The sequence below is a fragment of the Schistocerca piceifrons genome, chromosome 4 (genome assembly GCF_021461385.2).
Source record: "Schistocerca piceifrons isolate TAMUIC-IGC-003096 chromosome 4, iqSchPice1.1, whole genome shotgun sequence".
Taxonomy (NCBI): Eukaryota; Metazoa; Arthropoda; class Insecta; order Orthoptera; family Acrididae; genus Schistocerca; species Schistocerca piceifrons.
Window position 1 is genome coordinate 33,758,276 of NC_060141.1, and position 14,466 is coordinate 33,772,741.

At 39.5% G+C, this 14,466-nt stretch overlaps 1 protein-coding gene across 1 annotated transcript in view; it reads right to left on the bottom strand.

Moving 5' to 3' along the window:
* The window catches only part of LOC124794644 (autophagy-related protein 2 homolog A), a 496,478-nt gene that overhangs the window by 197,045 nt on the left and 284,967 nt on the right, over nucleotides 1-14,466 (bottom strand). The window contains exon 23 of the mRNA XM_047258162.1: nucleotides 13,133-13,320. Coding sequence (XP_047114118.1) covers nucleotides 13,133-13,320 — 188 coding nt within the window. The remainder of the gene's footprint in view (nucleotides 1-13,132; nucleotides 13,321-14,466) is intronic.

Below are 14,466 nucleotides of genomic sequence, written 5' to 3' on the forward strand. Positions count from 1 at the left end.
TCACCCGTGACTATTAAATTTTCGTCTCCCTTCACTATCTGAATAATTTCTTTCATTTCATCATACATTTCTTCAATTTCTTTGTCATCGGCAGAGCTAGTTGGCATATAAACTTGTACTACTGTAGTAAGTGTGGGCTTGGTGTCTATCTTGGCCACAATAATGCGTTCACTATGCTGTTTGTAGTAACTTACCCGCACTTCTATTTTTTTATTCACTACTAAACCAACTCCTGCATTACCCCTATTTGATTTTGTATTCATAACCCTGTATTCACCTGACCAATAGTCATGTTCCTCCCGCCACCGAACTTCACTAATTCCCATATATGTAACTTTAACCTACCCATTTCCCTTTTTAAATTTTCTAACCTACTTGCCTGATTAAGGGATCTGACATTACACGCTCCGATCCGTAGAACGCCAGTTTTCTTTCTCCTGATAACGATGTCCTCTTGAGTAGTCCCCGCCCGGAGATCCGAATGGGGGACTATTTTACCTCCGGAATATTTTACCCAAGAGGATGCCATCATCATTTAACCATACAGTAAAGCTGCATGCCCTCGGGAAAAATTACGGCTGTAGTTGCAGATATAACACAGATTTAATCAGATGTGACAGTAGGAGGAATGAAAAAAAATTGAGAAGAAATAATAATGTACTCCCAAGAAAATACTATGTAATTTAATACATTTTGTTCATATGACATTAAGTAAAAATCATTTAACACAAAAACATTTTTGTTCTTGGATGAGAAAATACTCCCACTTTCTGTAGTCATGATGTCATCCAGCACTTCAGTCAGCTGTAGAAGTCGGTGATAAGATTGAGCATCAAAATTGATAAATTTTGTGATATAACTGTTTTGCGCTTTTTCTTTTATATACATGTTCTATTAATTCATTTTTTACACTCAGTGGCAAAGATATCAGACAAGAAAGAAACTGTTATTATACTTTAAATGAAGATGGAGTTGCTTAAGGCCACTGATGAAAAATGGAGGTCAAAAACTGAAATCTGCTAACTCTAAACCTTTGACTATAATTAAAAAGAGAGATCAAATTATGGAAATATTTGAGCACAGTATGTTGGATCCCCAGAGAAAACATATGAGAACACCTAGCAGGGAGATGTAGAAACTATACTGCTTTAGGTCTCAGGACGCTCCATATCAGGGCTATTATTTCACAAAGAGCTGACGAACATGCCAAATAAATGGGTATTGAATTTTTTGTAAATCCATACTGGTTGGAACATTTCAAGAGAAAGAATGGATTAGTGTTATAAATGGTTTGTGGCAAAGCTAACCAAATTTTGTCAGCTATGACTACAGATTGATTGCAGTAATATTGGCTTCAATCCTGGGACAAAATGAGAAGTTTTCAACACCTAAAAGTGTGGCTTATTTTATCATTGCTTGCCTCATATTTAAGAGACAATCTAGTTCTGGGAAGAAGGAAAGGGAGGGGGGGGGGGGGGGGGAGAGGGGGAGAGCAGGAAGAATCCAAATCTATCAGGAAATAATTACAGTATTGGTGCAATTCAATTCTGACAGATTTTAAAAACTACCTTGAAATATACAACAAAAATTACAAGATAGTCACTGTGTTCTGTAAGACAGTACGCACAAGATGTGCACAAATATAAGTGTAATGACACAAAATACCTGACTCGATTGAGAATTTATTGGTAGGGAGAGTTGAAAATGTTATCTTGGATGGAGAGTCATTATCATAGGTGTGTCCCATGGGACCATTGCTGTTCAACTTGTATATAAACGACCAGGCAGACAATATTAATAGTAAATTCAGATTGTTTCCAAATCATACAGTTATGCATAATGAACTACTGTCTGAAAAAAGCAGTATAAATATCTAGTCAGATCTTAATATGAATTCCAAGTGCAGCAAAGACTGAAAACTTGTTTTAAATGTCCACAATTGTAAAATTGTGCACTTCACAAAACACAGAAATGTAGTAACCTATGACTAAAGCATCAGTAGGTCACAATTTGGAATCAGCCAACTCATATAAATACCTCCAAGTAACAGTCTGTAGGGATACGAAACAGTTTGATCACAGAGGCTCACAAGTAGATAAAGCAGGAGGCATACTTTCTTCTACTGGGAAAAAACAGCCAGTCTGCAACAAGATTGCTTACAAATCACTTGCCCAACCTATATTAGAACACTGGTCAAGTGCATAGGATGCTTAACAAATTGGACTACTATCAGGAGATAATGAACATGTATGAAGTAGGGCAGCAACAATAGTCACAGATCTGTTTTACTGACAGAAGATCACCATGGAATGATGAAATACTTACATTGGCAGACTTCTGAAGATAGATGCCAGTTATCCTGCAAAAGTCTACTTACAAAGTCTGAAGAGATAGTGTTCTTTCACAAAACTAAATGTTTCTTTCATTCCCAATTGATCTTCAAACTTCGTTTTAACGAACATCTAAAATTCTTCATCAAAAGATGCAGTCAATAAAAAAATTTAATATAGCAAATTTAAGTTGATCTTCAAATTCTAAACAATGCAGCCATATGGGTTCAAGAACAATGGTGTACTCAGGTCTAAATCCAACATGAAGAATCATCATAATACATACAGGTGAACTGCTATTGTACAGCTTCATTAAGAGGTGCACAGCTATGTGTTTATGTCAAAAAAGAAACACAATTCATTGTGTGACTGGGCCTTACTGCACTTAGAGATGATAAACATCAAACTAATCGAACTTGGTATATTTTTATTTGTTTGTACCAATCACCTAGTGGTAGAGTAGATACTTTTTTTAAAATGATGTTCTAGACAAATTGACGGCTCTCATAAATAAGATAATGTTATGTGCAGGCACGAATATCATATATGAAATCAGTAGTATCCTTATAAAAATTTTGAAATCTCACAGTTAATCAAGTGTGTAATGAGGGCAACTGAACTTTCAATATCAGTACTTGCTCATGTAATTAAAAATATATATTAAAATCTCTAAACAATTTGACAAAATTATATGAATCAACACTGGCTTGGAAAAAGCCATCAAACAAGGGGCCTGCAAAATACTTCTTCAAAATATAAGTTATTATCAAACCCAGCAGGGCAAAAGTGTATACAAAAAAAAGTTGGATTCAAACTTCCAGTAAAAGGGAGTGGATAATAATAGGTATTATACAGTCCCCCTAGACACTAAGTTATTTCAGTTACATGAAAAAGCATACAATGAGTTATAAATTGTTGTAAGAGACTGTATATTGCAGCTGTACCAACGTGAAAATAAGTCTTATGTTTACCGAAAATCATTCGACAAACCCAAAGATGCTCTCTGATATTTTAAAAATTTTAGAAGACAAAGTGAACTCGCAGTGTTCAAGAATAAAGTAAACTGTCTGGCAAAAACTGAGGTACCCAGAAGAGGAGGAGGAGCAATAAAACTCCACAGGTTGAGAAGCTAATAATGTTATTATTACAAAATCAAGTCAAATTTTCAAAGAATTTGCCGCCTGTCTCCAGTTATCAGTACAATGTTGCACCCTTGCCAGTCTGGATATGTGCACTGATTTAGTTGGGAATGGTGTCACAAAGCCATTGTATCCTTTCCTGGCATAAGCTGGCCTACAACAGTTGTAACTCGTCCTTGATATCCTGGATACTGGCACTGGGACAGAGTTCACATCAAAACTGGTCCCATACATGTCCTACCGAGGACAGATCTAAACTTCACACAGCAGTTCATAGACACACATACTTCTGAAAAATGGCACCACAATACTGTCACACGAGAGGTAATGTACGAGGACGCAGGATATCCCTGACATACTACTGTGTCGTCAGAGTCCTCTTGATCATTACCAGCCACGACCTGAATACGTATCTGATGGCTCCCCATACCCCAATGCTAGGAATACTGCTGTCCCTCTCCAAAATACTGGAGGAATGGGACTTCTCGCCAGGTTGCTGCCATACTCATCAATGATGGTCATTTGGGGCAGTGCAGAATGCGAGTTTCTTGCGGAACACAATGCGATGCCATTCATTAGAAGTCCATGCTTCCTGGTCACAGCTTCATTCCAGATAATGCCATTAATGGAAGTCTACACACGGGATAGTAATTCCCTACAAAGGCTGTTGCTTGTCTCCGATCAATAGTGCAGTATGACACAGAATTTTGGAGGGATTACAGTGTGCTTGCTGCACAATACAGTTTCCCTCTCTTGTGGTGGATGGACCAGATACTTGATGATGAGTATGCTGAAATGTCAGAATAACTGCACCTTACAGCTGTAGACTTCTTCACCACAACACCTTCTTCAGTGATAACTAGCACATTACAATAGTATTTGATCTGTACTAAATGAGATAAACTTCTTATTGCAAATTATGTGTACAATCAATCTTCAGTTACATAACAGAAACACATGACATACAGTTAATTTATGGAATTTTACTGGACAATGGTTTGTTTCTGTACAGATCTCTCAAATAACCGTGATTATCACAATCACCATTATTCCGTGGTCTGCAGCACATTTCCTAGCCAGAATAGCAAGGGAACAGAATAACTGACCAAACAGCAGCTGCCATAATGCGCAGAGAGACTGGTCTTGTTGTCCCGTCTTGCAAATGTGCTGCATCTTCCATATCTGTGCTCATGCATAACAGAAGGAAAATTCACACACATTACATGAGTTGAAACTTATCCCTTAAATATAGAGAAAAACACATGCCAAAATCATCATTCATCAGGCACAGAGACATGGGGCAACACATAATTTTCCCCAAAATGATATTTTACACCACAATGCCTGCCCTCACATTCAGATGACTGCCACATCAGAATGCCCCAAAAATATGGATACTGCATGATTCAACTGGCCTGCCAAATAGAGATTAAAATGAAGCCCCTTTCAAACTCTTGTCAGGTGCTGATACGAGAGTGGCCCCTTATGTGCCCGACCCAACAAAGAAAACACAAAAATTTTGGAAAAAAAGGTATTTATTTTTCTGCATATTCTACTTTCAGCTCTATACACTTTGCCCTTTTTATACCCTTTTTATAATGAGAACTGTCTAACTCCTCAAAATAGCCATTAACTGCCAATATCACATCTTCATTTGTTGAAAATCTTTGACCACCAAGCCATTTTTTCAAGTTTGGGAACAGAAAATAATTCGAGGGGGCTAAATCTGATGATGAGGGTGCATGAGGTAGCAATTCAAACTTCAGTTCATTAATTTTGGCCATTGCAATAACGGACTTTGTGACAATGTTCACCTTCTTTATCTCTTCATTGATTGTCTTTGGTGTCGACGTACTGGCCGAAAAAATAGGGGGCGGAAGTGCAACTACTGTCTACTGTAAATGATGCAGCTGACAGCTGCAAAGTTGCGTTTCACAGTCTTTTAATTTCACTGTTCACAACCCCCCAATATTACACAGTTATATGGCCAATGCTCTATTGCTTAACTTTAGATAGCCTCATTAAAAGGTTGCAGGTGAACATCTACATACTGCTACAATTGTAACACCTATGAGCAGTGAAAACCTAACCACAAAGTTCACAGCTCTTGAAGAATAAAAAGGATGTATGGAGCAGACACTGTCATTGTTTTAACACACGGCCTAATTGTGTAACACTTATCTTAGAGTTACATTGAAGCACTGTTGTTGTTCTAACCAACACAGGTTTCTCGTCTAGGCCATGGACTGACTGTGTCAGGACCAAAAATTGGTCCCTTATATATCATATCTTCACAATAATAGGTGCTGAAACTACACATTGTTCGAAGTTCAATTTACAGAAATTATAATTAAAACTTGACTCATTAAATTAACTGAATACATCAAAAAATTCATTCCTTTCAACAGTTTCTTCTACTACAAGAATTAGGACGAATTATTTGTTTAAATGATGAAATCAACAAATATTGTTATGCAAACAATACTTTTGACAAAACTGTTAATTACTTTGGAATTAATTAAGGGCTGGCTTTGCTAACATGTTTTTGAGCAGAGCCAAATAAATACTTAAAGTATGCTATTTTTTCGTGTCCCAAATATTTATAATTAGTACAGACTTTATATTTGTTTATATGTCAACAATAGAATTTAAGTTATGTAACAACTACTGATTTCACCCTATAATGAAAGTAGTAACTAGGAATAGTCAAACTAAATTATAAAATCAATTACATACATAAAACTAAACACAAAATTAGATCTGGTGTTATATTCTTTAAAACTGAGGACCAACCTTTCTCTTTTATGGGAATGCAGATTATACTCATGTATGTTAATAGTAATTACTTAAAACTTAAAAAATGAATTTAAGTAGGGAGATGGCAGAACAAGAGTGGAAGTAAAACTATCTCAGCTTGCTTCATCACAACTTGTGAGCTGGGCGCTGTCCTGAAGAAACAACACTTTCTTCTTGGCCGAATACAGCTGTTGCTTGATTTCTTAGTCAAATGTTGCAATAATTTCACATAATACTCACTGTTGATAGTTTTTCCTTTTTCAAGACATTCAATGAAAATTATCCCATGTGCATCCCAAAAAACCGACAACAGGACCTTGCCTGCAGATGAAACGGTTTTTGTCTGCTTTGTAGTTGGTTCCCCAATTTGTGTCCATTGTTTTGATTGTTATTTTGTCTCAGTAGTGAAGTGGTGGCCCCATGTTTCATCCATGGTTATGAAACAGTGCAAAAAATCAGCTTTTTTGCTCCAAAACTTCACTAAACAAACACTCAACTGAAACATCTTCACAACACTTATTTTTCCTTGAGTGTGAGCAAATGTAGCACAAACCTTGCACACAGTTTTCTCATGTCCAAATTTTCAGATAATATGCAATGTACTGCACTTTTTGAAATGCCTACCATGTCTGCTAGCTCTTGCACTTTCAGTCGATGATCATCCAGTACTGCTTTGTGAATTTTCTTCACCATTTATGGAGTCATCACCTCATTTAATCAACCACTGCGAAGCTCCTCTTAGCAGTTCATACGGCCTCATTTAGACTCAGCTACCCAACATTTTACTGTTGCCAATGAAGGAGCAGTCTCTCCCAAAGTAGAATCTAGCTCAGTTTTAATATGGGTTGCGCATCAGCCTTTCAAAAACAAATTGTATCACATAACAAAGACCAATTTTCTCCATTTTCACAAGTTCACTCACAACATACACTACTGATGGCTGCCCAAAAAATACTAAACAACGCGGCATCTTCAAATTTGAAACATATGCTTCATAGATTGTATACTTCCTAAGCCAGAGATATTTTTCAACAATGATTGACATCTCTCGCTCAGGCTGGGTACTTATGGGATCACCCTAGTAACACTGTCTCACAGACGTACATGGCATTTCTGTCTTCTTTACACTGACCACTCAACATTTATGCTGATCATGCTTCTTATGCACCCTACCAGCCCTGGTAACGACACCGAAAACAACACTAATGCGCTTTGGTAGCCATTCTACCTATCAAAGAGAACTGCAGCTCTTAAATGGAAACACTAGCTGATGGTATGTATATGTATGAAGTTAGACTGATCTCTGACCATGTCTTCTGGGTGCTCACTATTTTTGTTGGATAGTGTACATGCTATAACTGAGAAAAGATGAAGGGCCATTGGAGCACCGACATCTAACAAATGAAAAGCAAGTACCATATGACACTATGGTGGTTCTCGGGGATATAAAAAACTCTCCAACCTGTTCACCTCCTCCTCCTGCCTTAGATTACCACTATCCACCACCTCTACAAGAGCCTCCATCAAACCTCCCCAAAATCCCCTCATAGCCAACAAATCTATCTCGCAGACCTATACTACATTTACCACACACTCAGAAACTCACTCCAATCATCATATAGATTCTAAAACCTAAACAGACCAATACAGAGTCATGAACATCTTCTGAAAAAGCTTACATCCCACAGAAGTATCACTCTATTCCAAATGCCTTACCTTTACCCCACTCCCAAGTTCTATCATTCTGAACTTGCTAAAACCTTTTTCTCCTTCTGCTGGTCTCTACAGTGGAAACACTTTTCACCACCAGCCCTCCCAATCAGGCTCAATCCAAATGCAAAATTAACCCTGCCTGGTTCAGTGCAGTCTCCCATCCAACTGTGATCCACCCTCACTGCCCATAAATCACCTCTGTTAACTTTCCAAATTTCTTAACGTAAAACCTTGTCTCAGAATCATTGCCCAAATTTCTTAATGGAAACCAAATTTACATCTTCAGAAAGAACTGCAATCCACCACCTGAAAACTGATCCTGACCATAAAATCCTTCCTGCTGGCAAAGGCCTCACCACTGTAGGTATCAACAGCAGGGATTATCTGGTGGCAGGATTCCACCAGCTGTCAGACACGTCCACCTACAAACTCTGCCACTGTGACACCAATCCAGAAATGCAGCAAGATATCCAGTCCCTCCTCAAATCCTTAGGCACATGCCAGAACCTCTCCCCTAAGTCTGTTTCTCTCCTAACCCCTACCACTCCCCACACTCCTATCTTCTACATGCTTCCTATTTCATAAACCTAACCATACAGGATGACACATTAAGGCTTATTACGGTACCATTACAAAGAGGTTCTTTGCTCTTGTGAGCCAACACCTTCAGTCTATTAAGCATGACCTACACATTCCTATATAAAAGACACCAATCATTTTTCCGCCAATTCTTCACAATTCTTGCCCTTTTAGCACCTGGGACCTTGCTTCTCACAGTTTATGCCACGTCCCTCTATACTAACCTCCTCAATGCCCCTGGTCTTCCTGCTACTGAACACTGCATTTCCCAATGCTTGACTGTCCCCATACCTGCAACCTCCTTCCTGGTCACCATGAACAGCAGTATACTTGCCCACAATTACTTCTCCTTTGAAGGTATCACCTACAAACAAATCCATAGTACAGCAAAGGGCATCCACATGGCACCATCATATGCCAAGCTTTTAATGGGCCTCACTTATTATTAATGGGCTGTCGAGAGGCATCCTTCTTAACCACCCAGAACCCCAAACACCTCACCTGGTTCACATTTGATTATGGAATCTTCATGATGTGGACTGAGGGTGAGGACACCCTATTCACATTCCTCCAATACTTCAACCGCTTCTCCCCCATTTGCTTCACCTGGTCCTCCTCAAACCAACAAGCCACTGTCCTCGGTGTTCCACATCAAGGATAGCTACTCAGTACCTCCATCCACATGAAACCAACTAACAGCCAACAATACCTTGATTTGGACAGCTGCCACCCATACCATACCAAGAAGTCCCTTCCATGTAGCCTAACCACTAGTGGTTGTCGCAACTATAGTGATGAGCAGCCCCTCTCCAAATATGCCCAGTGTCTCACTCAGGGCTTCACTGAGTGAAATTACCCTCCCAACCTTGTTCAGAAAGAGATCACTGGTACTTTGGCTCTCCAATTACCTACCTTCTCCCACAAATCCACTGTCCAGCCGCAAAGGTGCACTCCTCTCATGACTCGGTACCATCCAGGACTGAAACAACTCCATCACATTCTCCACCAGGATTCTGACTACCTCTCATCATGCCCTGAAAGGAGGAATATCCTGCCCCCTATCCTTGCTAACCCTCTCACACTGGTATTCCACCATCCACCAAATCTATGCAATCTTCCTATCCAGTCCCACTCCACCTCTGCTCCCAACCTTGCTCGTAGCTCATATCCTTGCAATAGGCCTAGATACTAGACCTGTTCTCTCACTGCCACTTACTCCATTCCTGTCACAGGCATCCCCCATCCCATCAAAGACAGGACTTCATGTGAAAGCAGCCATGTGACCTACAAACTAAGCTGCAACCACTGTGCAGTTTTCTCCATGGACATGAAACTAATAAGCTGTATGTCCAAATGAGGACCACTGCCAGACTGTGGGCAAGGGAAAGCTCAACCGAGGGTTGCTGAACATACAGCCCAACAAGATGTGCTTCACCTAAAGGACTGAATTACGGCTTGGAACATATAGATTCTTCCTACCAACACTAGCTTTTCTGAATTGTGCGGGTGGGATATCTTTCTGCAACACATCCTTCATTCCTGTAACCCACCTCACCTCAGTCTTCACTAGTTTCTATCATCCACTTACCTGTTTTCGTCCCTGCTCACACTCCAGAACTACACATGCTTTCTATTCTGTCAACACACCTACAGGCTTTTCCACTTCTCTACCTCTCCTCCCCCTTTTTGGCTCCCCTCCCCTTGTCCCTATATCCAGCACAGTTTCCTAACTCTGCACTTAGCACCTGCATTCCACCATGTCCCTGCACACTCTCACATGTAGCACAGCATCTTCCCTAAACCCTACCCGGCTATCCCTCTCCCTCTCTGCCTCATTCCATTTCCATAACCCCCCCCCCTCCCACCACCACTCCAGATTGCTGCTCACACCAAACATAGTTGCAGTCTACAGTCAGGCCACAGTCACCAGAGACAGTGGTCACATGTGCACAAATTGTGCTGATGTGAAAGTGTGTGTGTATTTTATTTCTGAAGGAGGTCTTTTTGGTCTGAAAGCCTAAATGTTTAGCAGTCTTTTTTGTTGTGCCTCCTCTATGAGGTAAGCAGCGATCTACCCTTTTCATAATATTGTTGTTATTACATCCTGGACATTCCAAAAAAATGGTTAAAATGGCTCTGAGCACTATGGGACTTAACTTCTCAGGTCATCAGTCCCCTAGAACTTAGTACTACTTAAACCTAACTAACCTAAGGACATCACACACATCCATGCCCGAGGCAGGATTCGAACCTGCGACCATAGTGGTCGCATGATTCCAGACTGTAGTGCCTAGAACCGCTTAGCCACTCAGGCAGGCGGACATTCCATTATTTCAATATTTCCAGTACCTCTAACAGAAAATCTAAAAGTAAATACTGCTCCATGTGTTCGTTAATAATGCACTGTGGACATGAATAAAGTATATGATGATGTCACATCTCTACCAACATTCATTACAGGTAACAACATATGTTGTTACAAACATAGCTAGATTACCAACCAAATGTATCAGTGAATGATTTCTTGGTGGTGGTGGTGGTGGTGGTGGTGGTGGTGGTTAGTGTTTAACGTCCAGTCGACAACAAGGTCATTAGAGACGGAGCGCAAACTCGGGTTAGGGAAGAATTGGGAAGGAAATCGGCCGTGTCCTTTCAAAGGAACCATCTCGGCATTCGCCTGAAACGATTTAGGGAAATCACGGAAAACCTAAATCAGGATGGCCGGAGACGGGATTGAACCGTCGTCCTCCCGAATGCGAGTCCAGTGTGCTAACCACTGCGCCACCTCGCTCGGTAATGATTTCTTCATCACCATGACAGAAGAAAGCAATACAAATTGTTAACAGTACTAGTTTCTTTCCTGGCATGACGGAGATAGTCAATAGCTAATTTGTTCTGCAAGGTGCTACAGCTAACCAGCACTGTTATCTTCAAGTTCTAAAATGAAAGTGAGTAGTACTCTGTAAAAAATGTCTGTATGGAGGTGATCAATGGATTGGCTTCTAGACCATGGAAATTCTTCCACTCAAACGGCTCTGGATGTTGAACAGCTTCTGACAAAAATAAAATGAAAACTTTTGGCGAGCACCTTCCTCTCGGGATCTGTGACTTTTCCTGCTTCCTAGTGTTAAAAGGGATCTATTTCTGGCTACAGAAGAAAGGAGACAAATTGTGCCACGTATATTAAACAGAGTTTTATAAAATGAGCATTCTGACCACACTGAAGTTTCTGCATGGGTGATTGTTGGTCAGATGATCAAAATAGTGTGTCGTAGACAAACCTAGTACATTGACTTCTCACTAGTGCCTGTCTGCTTAGCAACAAGGAAAGAATTCAGGTGACTTTTGGGACCTCCTGTTCAAGTTGAACAACTCTGTGTCATCAAATAATCACAGTAACAGGTACCATTAATCATCTGGCTAGAACCCAGTCCCACATACCATTCCTACATTGTTGCTTGGCTCATCAAATTCCCCCAAATGGCCTTACCATCAAATTACGTATCTCCAGCTGCCACCCCTCCTTTCACAATGACCTCCACCTGTTCAGATTCTGCCAATCCTTAGTCTTCACCAACATAGTCCTGCAAAACCATATCAACTACGCCCAAACCTCATTGCAGTACCTTCTCTCCATCTGCAAAATTCTCCTGCTATGCAATCCCAAATTCCTGGAACCCATAACACACATTGAAACTGAATATAGATTTAAGTATTTTAAGTCTTTAGTACAGAGCGAGCACAAGATGAATATAGTTAGCAGATCCAGAAGGGTGTAAGTTGCCGCAGTTATTCAGAGATGATGAGGTTTGTGCAGGATAGAGTAACAGGGGGAGCTGCACCAAGCCAATCTTTGAACTGAATACCACAACTACATGAACAACATGGTACATTTTGAGCTATGGGGTCTCATCTTCAGCATCTGATCAAGAACCTGTAGATGAACTCCAAGGGCTCGAATTGCATTGTGTGTTGAAATAAATATCACGATTCGTGACTAAAGCAGTTCATTTCCTTTCCTTTTCTTTTTTTTAAAATTAAAATATTGTGTTCTGCTGATACTGAAGCATTTCAAAAATAGCTTTTGGATTTTGAAATATGAAAACTAACAGCTTCTTGATTTTATTTATGTTTCTTGGTTCTGCAAATGGTATAATAGTTCTAATGCTACAATAGTCCTAACATCAACGGAAAAAGAAGGTGAAAAGAAAAGTGAACACAAAATGTATATGTACTGATCTTAACATGAAGATGATAAATTAATCTATACCTTCTGCGACCTTTTCATTAGTTTTGAAACACGCCTAACAATACTACATTAAAATCAAACATTAAATAACTGTTTTATTAACTCAATAATGAGATGTCTTACTTTAACTCTTGATCAAAAAATGAATAAATCAATCAATTTCAATTTAGCAAACCCATATTCGAAAACAATGACCTATTCTGTAGAAAAGTTATACTCATCACAGTATTAAGTCACATATAAATGGGTTAACTCAAATCTCTTTGTGATAATTATGCTTCTTAATATGATATTTTTACTCAGTTATGAACTAAACACTACATTACCTGTAATCAACTGCACAGTCCCAGAGATGCATGTGCAACTCAGTTATAACTCCAGGAGGATCATATCCTGCAACTGGGTAATCTCTGACATCAAAGAAGTCCACAAACTGTGTGAACCAGCTTGTACTACTAGCACACATTCGGTGCCTTAATGTGGCCCCACGAAGACCTGCTGCTACTCGGAATGTCTGGAAATACAGTCAACATATAAAACTGCAAGAAGTTTTATTTTTCTCCTTATAAAAATCCAAATTTATAAATAATCAAACAAAAGTTAACAATCATAGGAGATATAAGAAATAACAAAGAGCGTTAACATGAAAGACATAACAACAAAAAGGCAACAAAGTATGGAAAAAAAAACCAGGAAAATAGGAAAGCTGTGATAGATAAAAAAAGGAGTCCACTGAAACAATACTGAACAATGGCACCAGTCAGTAATACTGGTGTTTTATTACACTACACTATGCACTTATGGTCCTGTGGGCCCATCGAGAGGTGTATTTTGATATTTACCATAAGCCCTGAAATGCATAGTACAGCTCAATGAAACACAAATATTTGTGACTGAGCATGTTGTTCAATATACTTTCAGTATATTTAGCACAGTTACATCCACAACTGCGAAACACGGATCAAATTAAAGAAAATGAGTACTTAAGATAAACATTACTGTTCATAATGGAAAGCTGTAAGTCAGGGAGAACAGAAAGGAGAACTTTGGTAAGAAAGGTGGGATCTGGAAAGGAAATGAGGAAAGGTACAATACAAACTGGGAACAGTGGTCGTGGAAGGTACAATACAAAAGGTCTTGATGGGATTCCAATTCGGTTTTACAGAGAGTACTCTACTGCATTGGCTACTACTTAGCTTGCATTTATCACTAATCTCTTGCCCAACGTAAAGTCCCGAGCGACTGGAAAAAAGCGCAGGTGACGCCTGTATATAAGAAGGGTGGAAGGACAAATCCTCAAAATTACAGACCAATATCCTTAACATCGGTTTGTTGCAGGATTCTTGAACATAGTCTCAGTTCGAATATAATGAATTTCCTTGAGACAGAGAAGTTGTTGTCCATGCATCAGCACGGCTTTAGAAAGCATCGCTCCTGCGAAACGCAACTTGCCCTTTTATCACATGATATCTTGCGAACCATGGATGAAGGGTATCAGACGGATGCCATATTCCTTGACTTTCGGAAAGCGTTTGACTCTGTGCCCTACTGCAGACTCCTAACTAAGGTACGAGCATATGGGATTGGTTCCCAAATATGTGAGTGGCTCGAAGACTTCTAAAGTAATAGAACCCAGTACGTTGTCCTCGATGGTGAGTGT